We start from the raw sequence: 27,544 nt of genomic DNA, 5'->3' as shown, positions 1-27,544 counted from the left end.
GATATGTAGATCTCCTACCATTGTAACCGACTTTGTGTAACCCTAACCCTCTCCGGTGTCTATATAAACCGGAGGGTTTTAGTCCATAGGACAACATACCCAACAACAATCATACCATAGGCTAGCTTCTAGGGTTTAGACTCTCCGATCTCGTGGTAGATCTACTCTTGTACTACCCATATCATCAATATTAATCAAGCAGGACGTAGAGTCTTACCTCCATCGAGAGGGCCCGAACCTGGGTAAAACTTCGTGTCCCTTGCCTCCTGTTACCATCCAACCTAGACGCACAGTTCGGGACCCCCTACCCGAGATCCGCCGGTTTTGACACCGACAGGGTTAATCATGACAAAGGACACGGGGAGTTTATAATGGTTCGGCCCCTTACGATGAAGGTAAAAGTCTAGTCCAGTTTGTGGTTGGTATTGCTAGGGTTTCGATGAGCAGGGAGCAATTATGCTTTACCCGGCTCTCGATCTGTTCTTTCCTGCCCTAACCCGCTGCTAGGTCGTCCCCTTATATACACGGGTAGACGCCCTACGGCCGTCAGAGTCTCGGTCGGCTTATACAACGTATCCGGCTCGGTGACCTTTTACACATGCCTTACAATACAAGTTTACATATATGACGGTTCATACTCGTGGGCTTTAAGCCGCCTTTGGGTCTGGGCCCTTTACTAAGCCTATCTATGAATCGTCATGTGACCTTGGGCTTCATTGCGATGAATCTTCATAGGGTTGACCCGGCCCCTCCTGGGTGGGTCATACCTAATAGTCGTATCCCCAACACAGACTAAAGGCAACTTGTGCCCAAACCATTACAAGATATGAAATAAACACATGCGACTAAGTCAACTTCTTCCATAGCAACACCTCCAAGAAAGAATAAATGCCCATGTGCCATCATCATGTCTGGCCAGAGGCGGCCTAGACAGGGATTTTCATCCTGGTTGTCGAGGTCAGTCAATCAAGACCGGTACAACAACTAGTAGATAACACCTTCAACAAGGCAATGACGCAAGTTCGTCACCACTTCGCCCAACCAATAAAGGTCGGACCAAGAGTTTTCACTCTAAACATGAAGCAGTGTTCTAATCAGCATCTTGATGGAATGTTCGATAGTCACCTCCGCCACTACTACACACCAGGGCCGAAATGCACTAGCAGATTGATGAGATGTCTTCCCACCTTAAACCACCGTCATGGATGTCAGGTGGACGCCATGTCTCGGCACAGAAGTGGCCGCTGCCACTCCACACCAACGTGAGTCATGCTTCAGCATCCATATCCATCTAAGCCATTGCTCTAGTGCTAGAAGCCGGCAGGGAACCATCAGTTTGCTTGCCCATCAGCGCCGAACTCTTCCGCTAGCGCCTCAAGCCTCCTTGTGCGATGGCCTTAAAGACCATGGAAAAGGGCTCTAGAAAACATGCATTGTGTTCGCATGGTGGCCATCTTCCAGATGGGGGCCACAAATATGACAGATTGGAGTAAGATTTGGGAGGTGCTTGCTTCTATTAGTCTAAAATCTAAGGGATTTAGTTGCTAATTTCCACGTAAAGACACGAACTTTGGGGTGGGATCGGTGCTTTCAAGATAATGATATTCCATATGTTGTCGCTGCCATTTATGATAACGTTGGTACCTGCAACTTGCTCGTCATAGACAACATTAACCGCCAATATGTATGCAGAGAACATGTCGTTTCTCTCCAATATCCAAGTGATTTAGTTATCTTCTTCACGCTTGTGTAGACGAATCCTAATCACATCGTCAACATTTTTTGGTGTGAAAATTTGTCTCGCAAGGTTCTCATTCTATCAGTGGTAGTCATGGTCAATTAGCTCAGAATTCTAGCAAATCCGGGATCTAGGAGGGTTGTTGGTGATCTTCGGTTATTCCTTGAGATCCAATTGTCCCTCTAGATGAAAACTTCTTGACCATTTTAAATCCGCCAAATGCTTCCTTTCATGATGAGATCCAGTCCATGCATAATTCCTTGCCATCTAAGGATGCATTTTTTTATTAAAGGTCATCTCTGTTAGCTCTGCATTTGGATAATACTTTGCTTTTAAAATATTTGCACACAAGTTGTCCGAGTATGTGATCAAGCAACATACCCTTTTGGATCTTTGAAGCCCATCCCTCCTTGACCTTTGCGGCGGGTGAGGTTTCCCAACTTTTCAAATGCAGATGTTACCGGTCCGCTTCATCCCATACTATAAATTCCGTATAGTTTGTTTGAGATCTTCACACAGGTTTGTGGAGAATTTAAAAGCACTCATGGCATAGAAGGGGATCGCTTGAGCCACAAACTTTATGAGAACTTCTTGGGCCACACTCGACAAGTACTTCTCTAACTAGTCGATTAGTCTCTTCCCCATTCTATCCTTAATTTATTGGAAATTACGTTCTTCATGCGACTTCCGAGACTGCGAGGCCCAAGTATTTCTCCTCGAAACCTAAGACAGGCCATGCTCATAATATTAGCTATATGTTGTGTGTCAATATCTAAGCACTTGTGACCGAATCTGAAAGAGAATTTTGAGGGGCTAAGAAGCTGAGAAATAGCTTTATCGTATTTGTTGACTATCGTCTTAGTCTTGTTAGTTTACTTGGCACTTTATTTGAAAACAAAAGATTGCATCTGACTAAAAGGAGGTGCGAGACACCCGAGCTTTGACGACAGACCTTTAGCTCATGCAGCTAGCCAAAATCAACATTTCTCAATAAAAAATGAGATAAAAGCATGGTAACCAACTAATCATGCTTGTCCACGACAACAGTGAGCCCAAGCAGACGATGGGTTCATCATCACGAAAATGGAGTCTAGGACACGTTGGCTCGATATGGCCAGAGTAACAACTCAAAGGCCAACTAATGTTGTGGAGGTGAAGGCGAGAGAGAAGATGTAGGTGCGAGGAGTTTAGTGTTGGAAAACCCAGGAGAAGATACATGGTAATTAGGTGGAGAAAGAGAAGGAGTGAATCGTAGGAGGCGAGGGGGTTAGACTCATTTAGTGAAGTTACTTTTTTAACATTGATTTTACCTTTTTACAAAAGAAGTTTAAAATAATAATTCAAGTGCATACGTGGGGAGTGGCTTCTACGCAATGAAACAATGGATATCCCGATACACAAAACATTTGACATCTGCCATGTGTCGTACCATGTATCCTTTGTTGCCGGACCTAGCCCCGTCCTTTGATCCTCTTTTGTTCCTCCACTGACGCCATCATAGCATCTAGTGACCTCACACCTCTCTCTTATCTACATTACTCTCTACTATGTCAACTATCGTGATTCTTGTTGCCTCTGACCACAAAAGAAAGAGCACTAAGTGGTGGCTCATGTAAGTTATTGTCGTAGGTGGCAGTGGTCAACACTAACGGTGTTGGGATGGTGCCACTATCGTGACATTAACCTTTTTTCCATTGTGCCTCCATCAAAGCATGATACCAAGCCACTTCAGGGATGCCTTTAGTCGCTTCCTTGTATGTTTTCCAAAGCTTGCGAAAAAGAAGAAAATAGAAACATGAAGAATGGGGAAGTCTAGTCAAGCTTGAGAGAGAAACATGACCATCTTGTGTCATCATGTGAACATGTGGAGCATGAGGGGAGGGGAGGTTGTTCCTCGCCAATGTGTAAAGGCTAATCGTCTTTTCTTCTTCCATAATATCAAACATAAAATGAAGAGATTCAGCATTTCATGAGATGCACATGAAGTGGGCCCTGATGAACCTTTTCCGATCTACATAGATGTCGTGGTTTCAATATCCATAGCCACCGCGTCATGAAACATGCGGGTGGTTCTAGGCGACCGGTTGCAAGGTGTGACCCCCTAATTGAAAAAAAACACTCACGAGATTTCAAACATAATCTAAAGAGATTCGATGTTTCATGAGATGCGCATGGAGCAGGCCCCAGTGAACCTTTTTCCGATCTTCATAGATGTCGTGATCTTCAATATTCACAGCCATCGTGCCATGAAACACGCACATGATTCTAGGCGGCCGGTTGCAAGGTGTAACTCCCTAATTGGATTTTTTTTTCACTCATGAGATTTCAAACATAATCTAAAGATATTCGGTGTTTCATGAGATGCACGTGAAGTGGGCCCCAATGAACCTTTTCAGATCTTCATAGATGTCGTGGTCTCAATATACATAGCCACCGCGTCATGAAACACGCGGATGGTTCTAGGCGACTGGTTGCAAGGTGTAACCCCCTAATTGGATTTTTTTCACTCTCGAGATTTCAAACATAATCTAAAGAGATTTTGTGTTTCAAGAGATGCGAGTGGAGCGGGCCCCCGTGAACATTTTTTCGATCTTCATCCCCCCCCCTCCCCCTCCCGAAGATTTCAAAATCTAAAGAGATTTGGTGTTGCATGAGATGCACGTGGCAGGGCCCTAATGGACCGTTTAGATCTCTAATCTTCACATCTGCCATATGACCCTTTGATCTTCGTAGTTGCACGCCGCGAAACACCCGAGGGGCTCCAGGCCAACGGTCGCAAATGTGTAACCCCTATTTTGAAATTTCCGAAATTCAAAACATAATAACCTGCCGAGTCCCGGTGTTTCACAAATGTGCGGGGCGCGCCGATGGGGTTTCGGGCCATCCGACTCCCGTGATATATGAAAAAAAACCCGAGCAAAAAAAAGGTTTCAAAATTTCAAACAGTTTTGGAAAGAAAGAAGACGCACGCTATTGTTTTTGACAGTAATCTTTACCTACTAATAAAGCGACTATCGCTTCTGATCGTACGTCATTAAAATTATCTTCAAAGTTGGTAAAAATTACCCACCAATGCCACCCGTAAGTGGGAAAACGATTCAATTTTTTGGACCAAAAATCGCCGCCTGCTTCGCTATTTTATAGGCACGCGACGAGTTTAATATAGAGAGCGACGGACAGCATGGTGGTTGGCGGACCGCTACTCTAGCGACGAGACCTGGGTTCGATCTCCAGCTTCCACAATTTTCATTTTTTTTTCTCATTCTGTTTTTTTTCTTTTTTCTTCTTTAAATTAATTCGGGATTTAAATATTCTAAAGTTGCATCTTTTTTAAAAACAATGTATGAGCAATCATAAAAGATATGTGAATTCAACAATATTTAGAAAATCATAAAAAATTTGCAGATTCAAAAAATGTTGGTGGTTTTGCAAAACTGTTTGCAAAATTTAAAAAAATCACAATTTGGAAAAAATGGCCGGGAAATAAAATCATGTTTATGATTTTGAAAAAATGACCACGTATTCAAAACATATTCGGGAATCTGAAAAGAAATGTCCATGACATTTTAGAAAATGTTAACAAAAATAAAGTAAAATATTTGTTTTTTATAATTTGTTCCCCATTTTTTGTAAAAAAGTTCATCGACTCAAAAAATGTTTGTTGAGCCAAAAAAAGTTAATGAATTCCAAACCGGTTCATACATTTAATTCTTTTTGTACACAAAACTAATGTTCATGAATGTTTTTTGAAAAATTCAAAAATTTAAAAAAATGTTTGTTGATTCCAAAAACTGTTCACTGAAACAAAAGTATTTTATGTCTAGGATTTGATTAGTTTTTCCAAACTCTTTATATGTCATGGCGTTGGGAGTAGTTCGTGGTCAATGAGATTTGTTTTTAAAGTTTTAAACATTCCCTTGCGCAACATAATGACAAGTGTGGCACGCACTGGCAAACTCATAGCCTTGAGATTTACCACGTCGAATGCATTGTGATCACGTGGACATCGCGACCATCATCAGCTAGGGTGAGAAAAAAATAGAAACATTGGTGAGCCACTATGTTAAATAGAGTATGCTCATATATCAGGATACTGAGTCATATTTATTTGGTTAGCCATAATTTTTTTGTCCCCCGTTGCAACGCATGGGCATATTTGCTAGTGATCATCGAATACACTGTTGAAAACGAAATGACAACTGCGTGGCTGTCATCATAAAGAAGATACTCTAAAATAAAACCCGGCGAGAAGAGAACCCGTCTTCCTGGGACAGCGACTCCAGTGTGGTGGCCATAGATTATCCCTCTCCCGGAGAGAAAAGGCAGGCGCCACCATAAATCCCCCGTCTCCACACACCAGTCCGGTAATCTATCATTGGCTCCAGCCGATTCACGCACACTCGCCGCCGTGCCGAATTCCCTTCTTTTATCCACGTAGATGCCGCAATTATCTCCCTCTCATGCGCTTGCTGCCTCGCAAGTTGGATGCATTTGATTTGATCCCCCCGTCCCTGTGCTGTGCCTGTGGGGTAGCAAGAAGAAGTAGAAGTAGAAGTAGAAGAAGAGAGGAAGAGGCTGCCGCTGCCACCATCTTTATCGGCTGGCTGGATTCCTCATCTTCTCCCTTCCTTTCCTTTCCTTTTCCTTGGGGCTTCTCCGAGAGAGACCCACCTCGCGCCCTCCCTCCCTCCTCTGTCTGGCTGGTCCCCGCTCCCGGGGAGCAACCCTTTTAGTGCAAGATTCAATCTGCTCCTGCTCCGCTCCTGCTCGCCCTGCCGCTCCCTTGCTCCTCCTCGCCCCGCAGATTCGCCGCCCTCCTCCTCTTCTCCTCGCGCCGCGCGGCGGTTCTTGATCCGGTCCGGTCCTGCCGCGTGCCGCTGGGCGCCGCTGCTCCGGCTCCGGGTCCGGCCAAAGGTTGCTGCTTGCGGGGTCCGTGGCGGCGGGCGGGTGGCTGCGTTCCGGCGGCGGCGGCGGCTCGATCTGCGCCGGGGCTCAGATTTGATCGGCGTGGCGCGCTCCTGGAGCCCGGGGTTCCGTTTCGGCCGCGCTCCCGGTGTGCTGCCCCAATTCCCCGACTTTGATGAGGCTCTCGCACTGTGAGACCTACTGCGCCTCCCCCCTCTGCTACATCCCCTGCCTCCCCAAATCCAAAGATGCACCACCAGCCGCCGACGCCGTCTCCGCGCCGCCCTGCCCGGTCGAGGACAAGCCGCCCCAGGTCCAGAAGATTGAGGTCGTCGCGCCGGCGGCGGCGGCGGCCGACAAGGATGAAGACGGCAAGGACCACAAGGAGCACGAGGACGGCGAGAAGACGGCGGCGGTGCCACTACCCAAGAGCAACCTCAAGAAGGCCAACTGCGGCGACGACGGCGTGTGCGCCCCCAAGGGCAATGTGAAGTGGCTTGATTTGCTGGGGAAGGATCTCACCGAGGTCAAGGAGTTCGAGCCAAGGTATACACACCACACCACCATCTTCCTCCATGAACTTTTCCAACTGAATTGGCTTGTCTTGCTGCTGTTGCCCATTCACCAGGATGAATTATTGTCTTGTGACGTGTATGCAATTAACTAGGCGAATGTTTTGCATGCTCCGATTTTAGTAACCCAAGGTGTGCACCAAAGACCCGATCCTCCCGGGATATTTAATCATATTGCGCGTTGTGCGAGCGTTGACATGCGCGAATGAAGCCATTCCCCGGTGCCAGATGCTTTCCTTAATCTATCTACAATGATGTCTCACATTGCATTGTTTTGTTCTTCCTAGAAATCTGCTTCTTGATACGGGGAGGGTACAGGTCGGTCACCCAGTATTGTACTACAACTTGGAACGACTCGGTCATAATATTTACTTCGGGCACGTATAGATAGATAGGTCTTACTGCCCCGGCAGCCCGAGAGACATCCTTCTGATGCACTGCATTTCTATATGCTTGGTTTTGGTGGGGAGTAGATGACAGGATCAACTTTATACATGTGTTGGACTTGGTATTTAAACGAGTCTTGTTTATTCCGAAAATTTAGCTATGACTTCTGAAATGTTGTCAGCTAGTTATGTAGATTGTGTTGGCATCAGTAACCTTCTAGATTCTAAATTCCACCATCTAAACTTTAGCAAAGTGGCCTCAGGGCATGCTTTCCACCTGTGTATAATAGCGTAACTTGTATGGTCAATAATTTTGGAGCTAATCTACCACTAGATTATCCTCCTTTTTAATATAATTATATTGTCGGAGTCTCTCCCCTACAGTTTTCTGATCAAAAAGTAGTTCTGGGGCTATATCTACTCGACCATATTCATGATATTGATTTTTCGAGCCACATGATTTCAGTAGTCTTTTTCCGTTTAAAGAGGATTGAAATGACAGCAGCTCTCCACAGAAACTTGTAGTGCAGCATTGTCCTAGTCTCACAGACTCCTTGTCAACAGTGGTTTACCAACCAAACTGTAAAATCACTGGTCATCACTACTACTACTACTACTACTTAGCAACAAGAAAATTCCTCATTGCCTCGTTATTTCGCTATCACCTTTTTGCCAAGTGACAACTTTTGTTACAGTTTAATTCTAATAAAAAATGCTTCATGGAACTATATCATGATGATTCACAATTGAGTGGCATGTTCCTATTTCACCGGTCTTATCTTGAAGCAAGCAATAAAACAACAAAGCAAACCTCCTTTTGTGCTCCTTTATCGCGATCGACGGGCCTTGGCGTGTACGGAAATGAATTCTTGAGCGACTTTACCTTGTAGAGATATTATGCTTGTTCTCATTGCTGGCTGATTGTTGACTTACTTGACTGCTTTTTAAACTCACAGTGTGTTTCTCTCCTATGATGATTTCAGCGAATCCGGAGACTCAATGGACGACGAAGGCATCTCGACGTGCGTGTGCGTCATCCAATGAACCCAAGAAGGAAGGCTCATGTACATTTCTGTGAAAATTAAGGGGCGCCCAGCATTCGTTGCGTGTACCAGTTTCATCGGTGCACGCCGCCATAGCTGCTTCGTAGATGTAGTAGAGGGGTGGGTGGGGGTTTTCTGCTGTTTTTATGAGTCTCAGATCCGTCGTGGGTGCGTGTTCTTCGGTGTGGGGTGGAGCTTTGTCCTGCTGGAGTCGATACAGTACGTTTGACGCTCCTCTCGGTCGGGTGGTGTTGTAGTTCAGGGTTGAGACTTGAGGGTATTGCTTCTGTAAAGTTCCCAATACAAAAGATGATATTCATCAGAGTCGGAAGACATAGAGATGATGCTGTGCTGTGCTGCTGGTTACTTGGAAGAAGAGAACAAAGGTGCACATGCTTATATGTGCTGGGAACATGGGGATGTAGTGACCTTTTGCACATGGGTGTGCCCACTCCATTGTGCAAAAAAAAAGAAGGTTCTAAAAGAATACTATGCACATTCTGGAAAAAAAAATGATACTCCCTCCGATCCATATTACTTGTTTCAGATTTGCCTAGATACAAATGTACTCCCTCCGTTTCAAATTACTATTACTTGTTTCAGATTTGCCTAGATACAGATGTACTCCCTCTGTTCCAAATTACTCGTGATACATCAATACCCGCGACAAGTAATTCGGAATGGAGGGAGTATCTAAATGTGTCTAGGTACATCCGTATCTACAAATATATGAATCAGAGGGAGTATAAATTTTTTGATAAAAGGAGTCGGCGGCAAAATTGGAAGGAGGGTATGTTTGGTTTGTGTCAAAAACCGACCTTGACAATTTAAAAGTTCCATTTTGTATGGGAAGGAGGGTTACGTTTGGTTTATAGCCAAAATCAAGAAAATTTTGGCCATGCCAACCTTGCTCTCTCTCATTTATTTTTCCTGCAGACATTGGCCGAATGACAGAAAAGCAGAACCTTATCCAGAGTTTAGGCCAGCCGAATATTTGGTGGTGCGAACTTTGGCTCAAAGCAAAAGTACCCACGCCCACTCACGCCACCATATCAGGCCAGGTACAAGAGCAACCACCCAGCACTGAAACAAAACTTATTACTCATATTACAGCGGGGGGAAACACTAAAACTGCCAGCCGCGCCGTTCGCAAATGCCATCCCTAAGAAAAGGTCTTCTATCCTGGAAACATGATCTATTCCTAGTTTTCCATAAAGCTCCAAAAGTAGCCACAGCGCCTACCCACCATAACTAAATTCTCTGTCTCTACCAGAAAAGGCAACAAGGCCAACAAGATTTGCAGGCATAGAGTAGATCCCCCCGGCGAAACACGTGTTACGCCGAAGGAGAGGTGAAGAACAAATATGCCCTAGGCTCTAGCGCCCCCATGCCCTTTCCACCGACACACTTGTTACAATCCACACATATTTTGCCAATAGAAAGGCAAAGAACAAATGCTCTAGACTCTAGAGCCTCATGCTCTCCCCCACAAAACTCAGAGATCATCCCCTTTCCAGCCCAAGCCCATCCTTTTCAAATTATCATTAGGAAAACCAACAGAAAACCTAACCACAAGCCAACAGAAAACCTTAGCCTTTAAAAGTAAATGCAGTTATCACAAATGCTTAATCCTGAGACTGATCGAGTATGCATACAGTGAACTAACAACTGTTAAAACCCCAGAACTGGTGAGTGTCCACTTAACCCTGTCAGGTTCCTCTGACAAGCCAACCGGACGACAAACTGTCTTCAGGTTCTAACACATTGTCCAAAGTCCCCACCTTCAAAAAACCTCCCGATAACGCCACACGTGGAGAGTTCTTCTTATCACAACTGGACAAATCTTGCATGGACAAGATCTACATCGCAGCAGCAGCAATCTGGGAGCGCCTGTTCTCAACAAACTGCTTCCAGAAGATGTCGAACTCTCCGGCCTTGATCGCCTCCCGTATCGACCGGAAGAACCGGAGATAGTGATGCGTGTTATGTCTGCAAAAAATTGGTAAAAGCAGATGTCATTCACTCGATAAGTCTTGTTGCTCTGCGGAAATGCATGACTGGGTTTCGACTTGGCTTACATCTCCAGTAGAATCTGAGCCAGCATCTCGTGGACATTGATCAGATGATTGAGGTAAGCACGGGTGTGATTCTGGCACGTGAAGCAGGTACAGCCATCGACTATCCGTGACGTGTCTTTCCTGAAGGAATGTACCCCAAATTCTGAGTCACTTTACAAGGATCAACAGATTTTACATTCAGACATAAAGTTTATTCAACATCTGTGAAGCACTGAGAATTGTAATTGGGATCAATACCCCTGCTTTTTTTAACTTCAGGGCACATCAATAGTAGTTTGCATACTTCATTGCATTTTATAAAGAAGATACTACGTACACATTTATATTTACATGTGTAGTAGGAGAAACCAGTGGTTTTCTGAACCTTGTCTGAGCTTCTACTTTACAAGTGAAATTCAACTAACTAGTAAACTCACATATATCTTTTGAAACATATTGTAGGCTACAGTAGTCATTAGTCAACATCGATGAACAAAAATTCAAATAGAATTTCAATAAGCAAGTGAAGACGCACAAAATATAATTAAATAGCCATAGCATGCTGTGCTATTTCAGCACAACAGGTACCTACCGATATGTTGTTGCACGCAGGTTAATCTTTGCAGAATCTCCAGCACTACTGTCGAATACACCATTCTGCATCTCTCTTTCAACCACGTCAACGGGGAAGATCAGTGCAAAACCACCCATAGTAAGTTGGTAAATGTACCTGTCATTTCAGAAGTATGAAAAAAAAGCATTTGATCATCAACAAGCTAATGGAACTATAAATGCTACAGGACAAGATGAATTTGCATACGTGGAGTCGAAAAGGTCGATGCCAGAAGCTACACCCTCCAAGACCTCCTCTGGAAGACATACAAAGTACTGAAACTGTCAAACTTGTTACAGACGAAACAATGCAACAATAATGTTCCAATACAAACAAAACTCAGAAAGGGCTAGGAGAAGCTTAACATATTGGAAAACAAACATGAGTCAATATACTAAAATTCTAAAAACAACCATTACTTACTAACATGCTGTGCATAATACAACTAACGTTATAAGATAAGATTATATACATTAGTGTAACTTCACCAGCTCTAGTCTCTAGATTATGAATTGTGATGATGTCATGATAATAAGACAAATGTACTAACTCACTATGGGTGAGACCAAAAATAAAGCAAAACTTTCAGGCATGACCCAGATGAGCAGAGAAGACAACAAAACAACTAATGATCTCTCGATGAGAGCCATAGGAATTAACTTAAATAATTAAACACATCAAAGATGTATCATAAGCCGACTGAAGAAAGGAAAGAAAGGATGCATCACAGGCACCTGGAAGCCCAAGCCTAGAGACAATACGAGGTTTCCCCAATGGCAAACAATCCTGAAACAGAAACAAAATGGCTAAAACAGCATGAACACAAGACAGTACACTTCTCAACAAATTTAAAGAATACTTCTGGGAGTATGAAAAACAGCTTCAGCTTGTAACCACAACCAAAGGCTATAACAGCTTGGTCAGCCCAAGCCTAGACCAAATTCTTGCTTGAAGTTTTCATGGTGCTATAGCATTATAACAAAATACAGGTTGATGTAACTGTCCCCACATGTATAGTATAAATTCAACGCTACCTTAAAAGAAATCGGAACTCATAAAATAGCCTGATGCTCTAACATGCAACATCAACAGGTTGTCTGACTTACTTCAGCAGGGTCAATCAAAGAATATTTAGCATGAAACAAACATTATTAGACTAGAAGTCAGCCAAGCAACTTATGCTGACAGATTTCAAATGCATTATTAGTTATTTGAATATGCTCGTCTTCAGTTTTGCAGGTTTTCGTTTGAAACATGTTTTTTAACAAGTGGAATTAATTTTACACTTGAGAAATTAGCAAATGCAGGAGAGGTAAGCGGGCAGCAACTTTGCACAAATTACATAAGGGCATTATATTATCATCTTTGCAGTAATATTTATAGAAGATAAAGAACATGATTCTCACTGTTACTGCATTGAGTAAACTGCAACGTTCTTCCACACTCTCTCCAAGGCCAAACCCTCCAATCCAAAAGCCTGTATCCAATGTTGCCACAAAGATCAGTAGAAGCAGCATGCGTTGGGCTTTTTAAAGTAAATAGGCATCAAACCGTTTTCTGAATTAATAATGTAAAATTTTTGAGCAAAAGGTTAGGCTTCATCCTCATCTAAGGGAATGAGTAAATAAGCAATAAACTACTAAAGGTTAGCAGTAGGAGTTGATAAATAGAACTATACCTGATACATTCCTCTTCGATACTTCAGTGGCACACAGTTTTCGTTGTTCTATACTAGACCCCCCAACAACTACACCTAAAGAGTTTCTCCCAGAAGCCTGAAATCATGAGGAACATAAAATAAAATAAATAAAAGCTGTATAAGACCAAAAGAAATATTTCCATCCATATATAGAAAAAAGCAACACATGGGTCCTAACACGGTATTACAAGAGAAAATTGCATCTAATTTCGCATTTTCCTGTTATGAATCTTGCAACAGAGGCAACTAGTAGTGCAGTCAAGTGTCTCATGGGCTTACTGAGCTTGGAAAATTATTTGTAAGTGTCAGTTAGGCATCCATTTATTTTTAACTGTGCTCTAAAGAATTCAAAAGGAATTTGCAAATCTTCCAATATAGCAAAAGAAACATATAAGCAAAATTCTGGAGAAAAAAAAAGTTCAGGTGGAAAAACCTTAACATCATACCGCATCCAAAGCAATACATGCGTCAAGCCAGCGTAGTGTTCGCTCAACAGATGTTTTGTTCCGTTTCTCATTAACCCAGGCTGGAACCTCATCTGCCAAGCTTGCCCACAAATTAGGTTGCAAGCAGGAAATCAACTCCATATAGTCTGATGGTTTGACCTAAAATGTTTTAGGAAAATGAATTCAGATGCACGTAACAAAATATGTATTCTTGAAAGTTGAAGAAAGGATTACATCCACCGACCAGTTTACGACCCGCAGGTGTTTCAAAAGATGCACCAAATTTATTGGTCGCGTCACTTGATGGTAAACACTCGGTAGACTCACCAGCCGCGGCTACGAGGATATGATCAGGCAGACCCAGCATACGATGCAAACCACCAATATTAGATATGGTTTTTGATGGAGGAACCTCTATACTGGTGAAACCAAAAAGAAACTCATTTAGTCAAATATACTCAGAAGAAAGGGAGCCATCCTATCCCAGGAGAGAGGTTTTAGCTCTTTGATGGTATTTTGTCAAACAGAATACATGGCCAGCACAGAAAAGAAACAAAGGGGGGTGGGGGGCTTACAAGTGGGTTGGGCAGACATTGAGGAGGAGGGAGTCTGGAAGGGGGAGGGAGGAAAGCAGGTCAGGAGACATAAACGCCGGCAGCCCCTTGCGTGTGGACAAAAGCAGCGCTGGCGTCTCAACACCGCTGCTTCCAATCTGGAGCAACCCCGCGCGAGCCTTTGCTCCACTAGCGCACACTTTTGTCACCGCAAACCGCATCCTGACCTTCACTTCACTACACAACCTGCAGTATATTGCCCTGGTAGGTGCAAACCAGAACGTGCACTGTTATCCTTGATCTGTGCTACTCTTCTGAATTTGCTGACGACGACAATGGATCTGCACATGTAAAATTCGGCACTTAGTACAAAACACTGCCATCAGTCTGGTCAGTATAACAAAGTGACAGTAACGAAGGCGCGCATTCCTTCCAAACGAAAAGGAGATGTCGTGACTTATCACGGTTTATTTAGACACGCCCCTTAATCAAACAGACAACTTTTCGCGTTACAAAATCTGTTCCAAACAGCCAACAAAAGATGCCAAGTTTGCTCCTACGCGCAGCATGATGTCCTCCGGAGAATTTGCTAGTTATAGGCTTAATTAAGGCCAAGGGCCTGCAAGGAAGCATGTTGTACAAGAGAGACTTTCAAAACACAAATTACACACTAAGCTTCCCATCATTTGCTTGGTCGAAACTCGTTCTGGCAGACATATGGTTTACGCGATGTTCGCAGCTAAAACTGATAACCAATTGGCCATTTATTTAGCTTATTATTAAACTGCGGTTGCAGGCATGCTCAGATACAGATACAGATACAGGGGCAGCCTTAACGTTGGGGAATGGGGGGTTAGTTAAACCCAGACCTGCTGTAAAATAAACTTGTATGGTTCTACCAGTACTGCGCGGAAGCAGGCGAATCCGCGAGAGACCAGGTAATAATCGAAATAGATTGGTTAAAGCAGAGCAGATAACAGGAAGAAGAAGTCTGGGAAGAATCCAAGAGGGCTAGGGTTCGTCACCAGCAGAGCAAACGAATGCAGGCAGGTCCGGAAGAATCTCCGCTCCTCGCCGGTCTGGGGGGGAACCGAGGAATAGGAGGAGGACTCCGGGAGAAGAATCGCTTCGAGGTGGCGCGCCGTCCGGAGTGCGCCGCCGCGAGCCAGGGGAAGAGGAAGAAACACAAGGCTGAGGGTGAGGTGCTGTTTTTTCTGGTTTTACCCAAAAAAACGTGCACGCGGGAGCTCCAGGGCCGACGGGTGGAATTGGATGGATTGGGGAGTGCTTTGCCAGAAATTGGCACCCAACAACTGCACAAATTGGGTAGGCCGAGTTGATTTTCCATAGTTTTATTTTAGGACGAGGATTGGATTAGGTAGGTTTTTCACCCGGCAAAAAAAAAGGATTCGGTAGGTTTTTATCCTTGCCAATAGTGGCGTTCGCGAAAGCATCAACGTTGGCAGCTACGGGCCTTGCCAAAATTCAAATCCCAATTCCAAATAAGCATTCCCAATTCAAAGCAAACGTATATAGAGAAAGAAAAAAAAAGACAAATCCAACATGAATAACGCCAGAAAGGATAAAGCGAAAATGATACTATTCGTATCTTAGTTTTTTCTCCACTTGTATTCCAAATTCGATTCAAAATTTCTAGGGATTATAGACCCATATCTTGTGAACACTACAAAAAGGCATACTTTTTTATTCAATTCTCATTTTTGCAATGGTACCTTGTCAAGTGTGTATCATACCCCTCACAAGGTAGTAGGAATTGTTGCTTCATCGACATACTTTGAGAAAGAGAAGACGGGAGTACAAAAGAACAAACCAAGAGACTAATGCTCAAGATCATGCTTGGCACCACTCTCATCGTCATCGCCCCCCCCCCCTCTCTCCCCCCCCCCCTAAAGATAGGTCGGCGTGCGGAACGCCAATCCACAAGATCAGAGCTGTCGGTCAGTGGGACAAAAGCTCCTGATGCCTCCGTGTAGTCAATCAAATTAGTTATGGCATTCACATTGAGTTGAGGTTTGAACCATATGACTTCCATTCCGTACGATGTCATCTCATCGTTGATATGTTACCGCCAAAAGGACACATAAATTGAATATATGACAACCAAAGCATGACTCTAAGTTTTTACCTATGATTTCTTCCGCGCAAAAAGCCAAATAGATCTCCATATACAAGGGAAACCAGAGGGAGCTACCAATGATGTCGGTGGGTGGGATTTCTGCATCCGCCTCTTCTTCTCCCGATGTGATCTAAATGCGCAGCCGCATTTGTGCTACGGCTTACTCCCGGGCGCCAATATGTCTTGCTTATAGCAAGACGTAGGGAAGTATTGGGGAACGCCAGATGGGCCGGCCCAAGTGCACACAAAGGCCACAACCTTGTTTTTTCATGTTTTTTCCTTTTTACTTTTCTTTATACTTCCAAATAAATATATTACAAAAAACACATTTTATTTTTTGACAAAAATGTTAACAAAGCATTTGAAAAATTTTAAATGTGTATAAATAAAATTTTCTCATGTATACAGAAAAGTATACAAAAAATATAAATTGTGTGGGAAGAATTTTAATTTTTTTACTCCAGCACTTTAAAAAATGTTAAAATAGTAGTATTTTAAAAGTTTTAATCATGCATTTGAAAAATGTTCAATGTGTACAGAAAAAATGTTGACCATGTATTAAAAAAAGTTAAAGTTCTATTTCAAAAAGTTTAACAAGCATTTTAAATATCTTAAATTTGTATATAAAAAATGTTTACCGTGTATTCCTAAACTTTTATTTAAAAGACTTTTAATCAAGCATTTGAAAAATATTAAATGTGCATAGAGAAAATATTGAAAATGAATTAAAAAGCTGTTAATCTTGTATTTGAAAAATGTTAATCAAGCATTTAAAAAACGTTAAATGTGTATAGAAAAAAATATTGATCTTATATTTGAAAAATGTATTAGAAAAATACCAAAAATGTGTAGAAAAAACAGTGAAAAAAGAAAAATGATGAAAACGAGAAAGAAACAACAAAACCAAAGGAAAAAGAAAAAACACACAAAAAACAGGGAAAATACAAAAGCCTGAGAAAACCACGAAGAAACGAAAAAACCTGTAAGAAATGTGAAAAAAATGAAGAAAAACGATGAAGAAAATGGAAAAACAGAAAACCATCTATATCTATACTTATATTATTATTAAAAGAGCAAACATGAATTCCCCTAAAACCACACCACAAAGTGTACACAGAAGTACCAGAGACGTTTGATCGATCCCACTAATTTACATCCAACGTTCTATATTACATCAAGCATCTACCGCACAAATCAACGATCTGGATTAAATGTTCTGCCAGGGCAGACTACCCTGCCCACGGCCTGCAGCCCCCCTCCCACGATCTACCTCAGGCAAACAAGCCGCCACACAACAAGCCGCTAAACGCATCTGAGCCCCCATTCATCACGTTCACCTCACCTGCCCGGACTGCGCCCCCGCCTCCCTCCCCACCGCCGTGCTCCCTTTGCCTTCGGATCGCTCCCCTCTGTGGTTGTACGCCGCCCGCCGCCCGCGCAACCTTCCTTCACCCCGCTCGACGTCGTCTTGCCCGTCCGCCTCTCCTATGGCGCACGGCACCTGCCGCCGGACCCGCCCTTCCACCATCTCCTGTGTCGCCGGCAGAACCTCACTTCGTGCTGCTCGCCATCGGATTGGCCCGCCCTTGCGCCTCTCCTACGACGCCAGCCTCCAGCTCCGCCCTCCTCCATCTCCTATGGTGCACGCCGCCCGCCGCCGGCCCCGCCCTTTGGCATCTCCTATGGCGCGCGGCGCCCGTCCGTCGGCCTCTCTTGTGGCTAACGGCTGTTGCTGCTCGATGTCTCGAACAACGCTACAGAGTGGCCCTGCCACGCCTTCATCGTATACCTCATCGGTAAATTTCTTCCAGTTTTTTCTGTTTGATTTGATATACTGTGCTCCAAATTCTAAATTTTGAAGGCTATGGATGGAATTCCCCTTTCATTTCATATATTGCAATGTAGCATTTTAGTTCAAAGTTCGGAAACTGGATTCTGTCTATAGTTATTCTCATGTCCCTCATGACTCTCTGCATGTGTACTTCTTCTCATGTTAAACTAATGTGTGATACAAGGTCTTTGCATTTTCAATGATCCATCCCTTGAGCCATATGATCTGTCAGATGATGACACTAATTTACAGAAGAATTTCACACATCTAAGTGATCTTGCAGCTGCACTGCGAAAATATGACCATCGTGATGGTGTAAGTTTCCAGTTAGTGCTTTGAATACCTACCAGACAAAACTACTGGATGATCCTGAGCTTTCTTTCTTTTGTCTTCACAAGGTTGAAAGCGCTCTTAGTTCTGCTGAAAAGCTTGTGAGAGCATCACCTGATGAGCTGTGCCACTGCTCGGGTGATCTTGTTCAAGCACGTGTACATGTTCCTTGTTCTCGTGTCAAGGTGGAAGGCGAGGAAGATTCTGCTGAAGAAAACCGACAGAAGGCATTAGTCGCCTTGCTGGTAACCAGCCCATTTGAATCATTTTCACCTTGCATTTTCTTCAGGGATTTGGTCCATGTGCATTTTCACATAATTTGTAACAAACTAATTCATACATTCGTTGCAGATGAATAACCAACCAGGCGCAGATCCATTTCAGTCTTGAGCATGCCCCATTTACGGACCTAACGAGCACTGGTAATAATCAACATCATCCCGGGAAAAACGAAATCTGACATTTTATTCTGAATTTATCTAACACTATGGGAATACGGTAAATGATAACAGTCAGAAATCTGACATTATGAAAAAAACTAGACCATTAGGGAGAAAAGCCCCTGCTGTTTTCTATCTAATAAAGAAGGAGATGTCAGACCCGTGTAAGAACCGAGGTTCGAACCCGCACCGTCTAGGAGGCAGCACTGCACTCTGACCATTGAGCTGAGAGCTCATCTACCGAAAAATCTGACATTAAACCGGTAGGTCCCGACATCAATTGCCGGGTGTGTTCTATATGAAAGCTTGGGATTTACCCTGCTAATGTGCCAACTTTGGTTTTAGTTCAGGAAGAAGAAGGTTGTGCACAAGATGGCGTTGAGTGTAACTGGCTTGAGGCTTTTCTTAATTCCTTGGTTCTTTCTACCAAAAGTACTTGTATTAGGACGTTTTCTACACATTTGGGATAGATTATCAAGAAAATTTGTCTAAAGTTTGATCAAATTCATTTAGATTCAGTTTAATTATAGGGCTGTTCATTTTTTACATTGATTTTATCATGTTATAAACTTGTCATACCATATAGTTCTTAAAACTGCATATGTTTTCCTACTGCAGGTGCCACTTGTTGTCACAATTGCAAAGAGACGGTGCATGTATGCATATTTTAACTCTCATGAGTACTTGTAGAAGGAGAATTGTACAATGCTGGAAGATGTTATTTGCATATGCAAAGTGGGATCATATCTTTTGAATGATTCCGTTAGAATGAGGTCACTCCTTGACTAACTCGAACTTGAATCATTTGCTTTTTTTTTATCATGGTTGGAGATGTGGTGTAGCATGAGCAGAAGCTAATGGACGTGTCAGCGAGCCCCGAGGGAGATGCCCCCTGCAACATGAAGAACACCATCTGGACAAAGGGGAGGTACACAGATGGCCAAGGATGAAAGGAGGCGTGCAGGTCTGCGTTTCACAGTTATCTCTTTCAGCACCAGCGATTAAATGGTATGTAGCCGGTTAGGCGTGCTTGCCTGAAATGTGCTTTGTTAGTTCTAGAGCCATGCTAGCTTTGTATGTTGTTCTTGCAGCCTCAACGAGCTAATTCTATTTAAAGCTAATGTTGTTCAATCCTTCTAATTTTGACTATGTGTTCTATCCTTTTAATTAGTGTTATTCAGATTTTTTCTTTTTTCTGTTGCCATTCAGATACAAATGTTATGAGATTTCAGGAATTTTGTCATATCTCCCAATCGCCTTAATTTTGTAAGTTGTGTTCTAATTCAATTTTGATTTTATTTTCAGAAATGCCTACTTTAAAGCTGTGTGAATCCATTATTTTCCTTTGAGTTTGCTATTGAGGTGACTTGGAAACCTTTTCTTTAACTTGGTGGATGTAGTTGTAGTGATGGAGACTTGCCTGAATGTTGCTTTCCTGGGCGTGAAGTGCCTTGAATTATCATAAATTCTGTATAAATGTACGTACCTGTCTGCACCTGATGGTGATCTGCCAAAGTTTTGTACTTTCGAGGTAAATTTGTTACATGGGAAGATTCCTCAATGGCAATAATATACCATGATAGTGATAATTGATATGCATCCTACGCTGAACAAGAGCAAGACAGAAAAGAATAAAATATTCTCTTCAAAGTAATTATGGATTGTTTTCAGTGATTTTCAATTCCAAGTAATAAAGAATATAAGGTTACAATTCATCACCTGAAAAACAGATCTTTGTAGTCATAGTAATGTCTTCTCCAATTGACCATACCCTTAAGAATTTGATGAAAATGGATATATCATCAAGAGCCTTGCAAGCAAATTTATCTACAACAGGAAACACACAATGATGACATATCAGATATTCCCAATCACTATATGAAATGTTTAATGTTCACTTCCCCTTGTAACGTTAGCTTATCTAGCAAATTTCTGTTATTCTATACATCTGATTGGTAAGTTTCAAATAGTACATGAACGAGATATCCTGCTATAATTAGAGTAGGGATCGACACTAATTAAACCTCTTGACACGCTCATTTGAAAGTCAAGTATATTTATGCAGCAACGCCTTATTACTCCTACAGAAGATACCATTACTGCTGCTCATAGGAAGAGATATTACACCATCAGTTGAGTTTAGCTAAATCTGCAGCTTTCGTTACAATGCATGAATCTTATTTATCTTGCTTCAACTGAAGGAAAAAAGAGAGGATGAAGTAGCCGTCTTCCAGTCATCTGGCAAGCAACAGTCCAGTGCATATTGCATTGCAGACCTTGTTAGCAAGCATCATCGAGTGCCATTGTATCTTGAATAACACAATTGTACAGGGATCTTGAATAGAACATCAAACAGAGGCACACCTAATTGAAATTACATTGGCACATTAGTACACGGTAAACTGCACAGTATGAATTAAAATTTAATTGCAAAGGATAATCCAGAGAGTTGACACGAAGTAATGTCTAAGGACTAAGATCAAATCAGAATTAATCCTGATGGTCAATACAGAAATGAGAATTCATTTCACAAAAATATTGCTCATACCAGTGGAGGCATCGAACTGTGCCCATATGTTTTTGCGCACCCACGCCCCGCTCCTTGTTGTCTTGTTGCGGGCCTCCGCGCTGGGTCGCCTATGAGCATGCCGAGCTCGAGCCCATCCTTGGGCACTTCGGCCAACGGATTCGAAGGACGGAGAAGAGCACAGGCGTGGAAGTGTCGCGCCTCCGACAGAGCCTAACGCTAGGATGCTCGCGAGCATGCCAGGCTCAGGGACCTCCTCGGCCACTTGGGCGACCGGATTCGTCGAAAAGGCGGGGAAGAGCAGGGGTTGCGAACCTCTGGTTGGCGGTGGGGAGAGGGAGCTGGCGACCAAGGAAGAATGGGGAACGATGGGGAGAAATGTCAAGGGCGGTGGGATTTTTTTATTTTTTTACGTGAAGCGGTGGGAAGGTAGGTGACGGTCTGAGGGGCCTAACTGAGGAGCCGGCTCCCTGTCCATTGATATGGGCCAGAAAATTACCAAAAGTCCAATCAATCCAGCCCAGCCGTTCGTCTGATGCCGAGCGCTCGGCTGAGTTTTTTTACCGGCTAATTAGCAATTGCGTTCTTGAATCGGAAACCAAGCTAGCTGCTAGGTAGGCCACGAATGAATCATATCCAAAATTGAAGTATTTGTAAAGGTGTAGTTAGATTTCAGTTGACTTTGACTAAGTTGAGTGATATTAGCATGTTTATTTTTTTAAAAAAATCACCTTTTTATTTGGATTTATGTTTTCTAAATTTAATACATGAATATATTTGTCATTTTTTCAATTGCGACTCAATTAATTATTTTTATCTTTCTAAAAACAATCCAATATTTTATAATCCCTCTAAAAATACATGAAGACGGAGGAGGATCCCAAAGATAAATACTCCTATTACTTCTGTACATTAATATAAAACATTTTTCAGTTTAGTTTACAGAGGGCGTAGTACATAATGTTGTTTAGTTGTTGTTTTTTAAAAAATATGTAAAAAATTATAATAAATTTATGTGATCATGATTTTTTTCATGAAGACATATCTGTGGATCGTGTATTACACGCGCGCTTTCATTGTTGGGCATGAGACATATTTCAATGGCTCGGTAAAAAAAGCCCACTAATAAGATTTAAAATAGATTATTATTATTATTAATTATAATACGTGCGTTGCACGTGCACGCTTACTAGTAAAGAAAAACAAAAGAAAACGGAAAAAATACCGGGGGAAACCAATCCAATGAATGAACGCAGCGAACGCAATTGGAATCCAGCGAACGAAAAAAACAGTGAATATGTGCTGGCCCAGTGCCACAGGTGGGAGGAAATCCTTCAGCGAGACGGGACGAACACTCACGTGAAGCAGGATAAATTTCGTGCCAAGGCCCAAGACCATGACGGGCTTGAGCGGGCTCGGGCCGAGCGGCTTCGGTCCAAGAGAGAGAGAAGGTGAGACACCCCTCAAAAAAAAAGAGAGAGAAGGTGAGACTTGTGAGCTTGGCGCGGTGGAAGGAAAGGAACGGGAGGAGGGAGAGAAAGAGAGAGAGGACTCCGCAAGCATGCAGATGGCCTTCAGCAGCTTCCTGCTCACCCCGCCGTCGCCCCCGCTGCCCAGCCCCGCCGCGGCCGCCGCCTCCGCCTCCGCCTCCACCTCGTCCTCCTCGTACCCAGTGGCCGCGCACCGCGGCCGCCGCCCGCGGGGACCTCGCTGCCGCTGCGGCCGCTCGCCGGAGGTAACCCCCGCGACCACCACCAGCAGCGGTTCCGGCGACCGCGGCTCGTGCGATGAGGAGGACGCCTCCGCCCCGCCTCCCCTCCCCGTCGAACCCGTCGGCGGGGTCGCCTCCACGGACAGCCTAACCGGTGAGCCACGCGAGCTTAACTGACGACAGAAGTTATCTGCAAGACATTTCGCGAGTGGTTGTGCGGTTGAGGATATTTCGGGGGAGGGGGTTTGGATTGCAACAAGAGGGATAAGAAAAACCACGCGGAAGCTAGTTCTGGAGTGCCACGGCTATGAATTTCAACTGATTAGCATTGCTGAATGTTTGGGGCTTACACATGGTGACATAGATCTCATCTGATTTTCTTACATGCTGTACTCTATGCAGGAGGGACTAACTTCTTTTTTGCTCCTGCATCAAGGCAGAGTAGAGTTATCATCTGTGTGCCTTGAATTGCATTATATCGAGCCATCGAACATTTGGGGATTGTTGCTCTTTCCCTGCCTAATGGTCCTTACAATTTGTAGCATAAACTTATTAGAAGGATTGTTGCCGTGTTTCCTGGTGGGTGGCACACCGCCTTAGCATAAATGTTCATTATAACATGGTGGTCATGCTCTTAATTTCCTAATCTTGCCTGCCTACTGAGTTAGTGACTCGTGTAATTTATCATCTGAGCTGGTGTTTTTGGTTGGTACTTCTTAGACAAAGCTACTTAAATATTTAGTTTTGGACACTGTTGTGAGATGCACCATCATTCCTATTATATTACCTACTGTAGGAAGTGCGACACCAAGATATCAGGCAACTTCGACTAAAGGGGACACTAGGAATGAAGATCTTGAAAAATGGGAAAACAATCAACGCGGGACAGATGGTTTATCCAGTAGCAAGTCCAAGTCAGCTTACTCCAAAGCATTTGGGGTGGATTTGTCCCCAGATAATGTGGCTGTTGCCACTGTTTATTTTGTGCAAGGAGTTTTAGGTCTTTCAAGACTAGCTGTCAGCTTTTACTTAAAAGATGATCTTCAACTTGATCCAGCAGAGGTATGACCATCACCATCTTTACCAGATGCTCTTTTTCTGCTAACGTTTTAAGTCTTGGGCAATACCTGTTGGCACAGAGAATAATTTGGTTCCTGTTATCTAGACTGCAGTTATAACTGGTTTCTCAGCTTTGCCGTGGTTGGTCAAGCCTCTTTATGGTTTTATCAGGTATCACCGACATATCAAATCTCGTTCCTGCAGCTCTTTTATGTTGTACACACTTAAATCATGAACTATATTGTTGTGATTTACGATGCAGTGATTCCGTCCCTCTCTTTGGTTATCGAAGAAGGTCGTACCTCATTCTGTCAGGACTCCTTGGAGCAATTTCATGGAGTTTGATGGCAACAATTGTGGATGACAAGTACAGTGCAGCGCTCTCTATTATTCTTGGATCTCTTGCAGTTGCCTTCTCTGATGTTGTAAGTGAGCAGAAAAAGTATGTTCACAATATTTTATTTTTTCCTTTGAATTGATCATCAATTATGCTGGTGTAGTAGTTCTCGAAATAGGCTTTCACCCTGCTTTATAAATAAAGCAAACATCCTGCTGGTGTAGTAGTTAGTTACTCAGTTTTGTTTAATCCTTGACAGTTTGACATTCAGAAAATGATAAACCCCTTTAGGAGTACAGCTCGAATTGGTCCATAATGGGATGGTCTGATCCAATGCTTTTACTGTTTCAAGTGGAGCACAACTTGCTAGCATTTCCGTTAGGTTTGGTCATCCCCTGTAGCAGCAGTCATATGCACGTGCTATCATGACACAGCCTGATAATAGGAGGATTATGTAATTCATGATGCTCCGAATATATTTTGAACTGTTTTTTAAATCATAAGGAGCTCAACATAGATCATATATGCAATTTATTTTATGTTGATATTTGATACATTGTTCAAAGAACTCAACTCAGTATGGGCCTCACTTGTCAAAAGTTCAGAAAGAATATCTGAAATATATTCTAAAAACAGAAATATCTCCTTCTGTACCTAATGAGCTCATCTTTGTGTTTGACCCATGTCAAGATACTAGTGTTAGTACTCGTAGTTTGTTTTGTCATTAACGAGAAGTGAAAATACTGCAGGTGGTTGATTCTATGGTTGTTGAGAGAGCTCGGGGTGAGTCACAGAGCACATCTGGATCTCTCCAGTCACTGTGTTGGGGATCTTCAGCCTTTGGGGCAATTGTGAGCGCATACTTCAGTGGTTCTCTTGTGGATACTTATGGTGTAAGGTTTGCTCCTTGGCGCGAAGGAACTTTGTAAAAGCTAATGACACCTCTCATATTACACTTCACTGATCAGGTGTTTCACTAAATGCAGATTTGTCTTTGGTGTTACAGCATTTTTACCCCTGATGACATCTGCTGTTGCAGTTCTTGTAAATGAAAAGCGTTTGCCTACTGAGGAACGTTCCATCTCACTTTCAAGTTCAAGGTTGATTGAAAGCTCTAAGCAGCAGATCAGGCAGATTTGGACTGCTGTAAAGCAACCGAACATTTTCTTGCCTACTTTGTTCATATTCCTTTGGCAAGCGACACCACAGTCGGATTCTGCCATGTTTTATTTCGTGTATGTTCAACAGACTCGATTATTTGATTACTTGATTGCTATGGATTGTTCTGTTAGACCTGGCTCTATATTCTGTAAACATACTTTTGGATTCTGAAGAAAAATATGAAGTTTCTAAGATGCTAGTGTTACAAAACTCTAAATACAAAAGGGAACAGGACCGTAAGCTACTTGGTTGTACATATGTACCTTAGTATTTTGTGTGATCGTCATCTTTTTAATATGGCTGATTATGTTACTCTATTGAATTTCAGCACAAACAAGATTGGATTCACTCCAGAGTTTCTAGGGCGTGTCACACTCGTTACATCTGTTGCATCCTTGCTGGGCGTCGGAATATATAATTCGTTCCTGAAGGCAGTTCCACTAAGAAAAATCTTTCTTGTGACAACAATTTTAGGTTCTGCCCTTGGAATGACACAGGTCCTCTTCTCTGCGTACTTATTCTAGCAGTCCTACTTACTCTTTGTTGGCAAATCATGCTTAGGTCTTGTGTGTTTCCACTTCCAGGTTCTTCTTGTCACTGGGCTCAATAGGAAGCTGGGGATAAGTGATGAATGGTTCTCCATTGGGGATTCCTTGATTCTCACAGTCCTTGGTCAGGTATGGAACACTATTGCAATGATTAGTTAACTCGGGGACTACGCATTTGCATTTGCTCCTTTTCACATTTATGATTACACTCTTCTGACACAAACATCAATGATGTCCAAAATTGTTTGTTAGGCTTCGTTCATGCCCGTGTTGGTGTTGGCCGCGAGATTGTGTCCTCTGGGAGTGGAAGCGACATTGTTTGCCACACTGATGTCCATTTCCAACGCGGGAAGTGTTGCCGGCGGTCTGGTGGGCGCGGGCCTAACTCAGTTTCTAGGAGTCACCAAGGACAACTTTGAAAATCTGGCTCTGCTGATCGTCATCTGCAACCTCAGCTCTCTGCTGCCTCTGCCTCTCCTGGGTCTCCTTCCAGATGGATCACCGGATGCCGATAATGGGCAAACAAAAGTCGATTGAAATATTTTGAGCTTCTCTTAGGGATTATAGACTCAGAGATAGTCAGATCCTGGCGTGAACTCGATCACCAGGGCGAGACGGGATGAGAACTGCAGAGATGTCAGATCCTGGCGTGAACTCGATCACCAGGGCAGACGAGATGACAACTGCAGCTAACTTTGGGCATTTGCTGGCGTGGTGCACGGTTGATTGTTGAGAAGAGCGCACCCCCAGCAGAAGGTGAAGTTCTAGATGACCGCACACCACGCTGCTCTTACCTGTAATAAAACTCCGCACCATCGCAGTCAAGATTCATGGTAATCTACATGCAAATTTGATGATGTTAGCTCGGCTGGGAAGAAGATGTGTCGTCTTGCATCACCGTTGATTCTCTGACATCTTTCTTAGGTAAATTAAACGCGGTAGATGAACGCGAAGACTGGCTGCACCAATGACTGCATGTATATACTACATTATCTCACTTTGCTATGCATGTATATACAGATATCCTTTCTTAAAGAAAGGAAACAAATGTGGAATGTGGAGCGAGTTTCGTACTGCTACATATTGCAGTCGATGCCAAAACCGACTGTGTAAGGGGTTATCCCAGGTAGCTTTTGTTGGGACGGACCGTAAAAAATATGAGCCGATTGTGAGTGTGGCACCATCGTGGGCGGTTTATGTGGACAGCTGACTGCTTTTGTCTGAAGATTGAAATATTGATGAAGGAAGCTCTTTTAGTAATGATAGGAAGTTTAACTATTACAATCTGATCAATGCACAAATGAATGAAATCGTCCAAAATCAATCCTGGAGTCTCGGCAATCTACCGGCTCCCGTGTACGACATGAGGATTGGCCTACGGGCATGCACCTTTACCTTAATTCTTCTTTCTTTCTTCCCTGATCTCTGGATCTCCACCTTTGTAATGCTT

The 27,544-nt window shown here is 43.1% G+C and overlaps 3 protein-coding genes and 1 long non-coding RNA gene across 7 annotated transcripts; 3 read left to right on the top strand and 1 right to left on the bottom strand.

Annotated features, from left to right (window-relative positions):
* Positions 1 to 6,076: 6,076 nt before the first annotated feature.
* On the top strand, positions 6,077 to 9,176 carry LOC125527240. The gene is made up of 2 exons (XM_048691785.1): positions 6,077 to 7,189; positions 8,585 to 9,176. The coding sequence occupies exons 1-2, from the start codon at positions 6,819 to 6,821 to the stop codon at positions 8,643 to 8,645; spliced, it is 432 nt and encodes a 143-aa protein (XP_048547742.1). The 5' UTR covers positions 6,077 to 6,818; the 3' UTR covers positions 8,646 to 9,176.
* Positions 9,177 to 10,210: 1,034 nt separating this feature from the next.
* Positions 10,211 to 15,282, bottom strand: LOC125527239 (queuine tRNA-ribosyltransferase accessory subunit 2-like). Its single transcript, XM_048691783.1, has 11 exons — positions 15,039 to 15,282; positions 14,035 to 14,354; positions 13,704 to 13,878; positions 13,460 to 13,618; positions 12,993 to 13,089; positions 12,721 to 12,791; positions 12,049 to 12,100; positions 11,522 to 11,570; positions 11,294 to 11,431; positions 10,723 to 10,842; positions 10,211 to 10,633 (listed from the first exon to the last, which is right to left on the bottom strand). The coding sequence occupies exons 2-11, from the start codon at positions 14,232 to 14,234 to the stop codon at positions 10,504 to 10,506; spliced, it is 1,191 nt and encodes a 396-aa protein (XP_048547740.1). The 5' UTR covers positions 14,235 to 14,354; positions 15,039 to 15,282; the 3' UTR covers positions 10,211 to 10,503.
* Positions 15,283 to 17,408: 2,126 nt separating this feature from the next.
* Positions 17,409 to 21,096, top strand: LOC125527238. 4 transcript variants are annotated; one of them, XR_007292022.1, is made up of 5 exons: positions 17,409 to 18,296; positions 18,380 to 18,556; positions 18,663 to 19,759; positions 20,057 to 20,282; positions 20,953 to 21,096. It is a non-coding gene; the product is annotated as an uncharacterized LOC125527238 (long non-coding RNA). The 4 variants fall into 4 exon arrangements; XR_007292021.1 differs by lacking the exon at positions 20,953 to 21,096 and adding an exon at positions 19,961 to 20,017 and having other exon boundaries at positions 20,152 to 20,355; XR_007292020.1 differs by lacking the exon at positions 20,953 to 21,096 and having other exon boundaries at positions 20,057 to 20,355.
* A 1,661-nt stretch (positions 21,097 to 22,757) lies between these two features.
* LOC125527235 (folate-biopterin transporter 1, chloroplastic-like) lies at positions 22,758 to 27,291 on the top strand. Its single transcript, XM_048691781.1, has 9 exons — positions 22,758 to 23,143; positions 23,786 to 24,051; positions 24,155 to 24,219; positions 24,311 to 24,473; positions 25,135 to 25,283; positions 25,372 to 25,620; positions 25,875 to 26,043; positions 26,131 to 26,223; positions 26,347 to 27,291. Exons 1-9 carry the CDS (start codon positions 22,840 to 22,842, stop codon positions 26,629 to 26,631), a joined length of 1,743 nt encoding a protein of 580 aa, XP_048547738.1. The 5' UTR covers positions 22,758 to 22,839; the 3' UTR covers positions 26,632 to 27,291.
* Positions 27,292 to 27,544: the final 253 nt, after the last annotated feature.

The sequence above is a fragment of the Triticum urartu genome, unplaced genomic scaffold (assembly GCF_003073215.2).
Source record: "Triticum urartu cultivar G1812 unplaced genomic scaffold, Tu2.1 TuUngrouped_contig_334, whole genome shotgun sequence".
NCBI classification, from domain to species: Eukaryota; Viridiplantae; Streptophyta; class Magnoliopsida; order Poales; family Poaceae; genus Triticum; species Triticum urartu.
The sequence above is the reverse complement of the archived record's forward strand: the minus strand, read 5'-3'. Positions and strand labels throughout refer to the sequence as shown.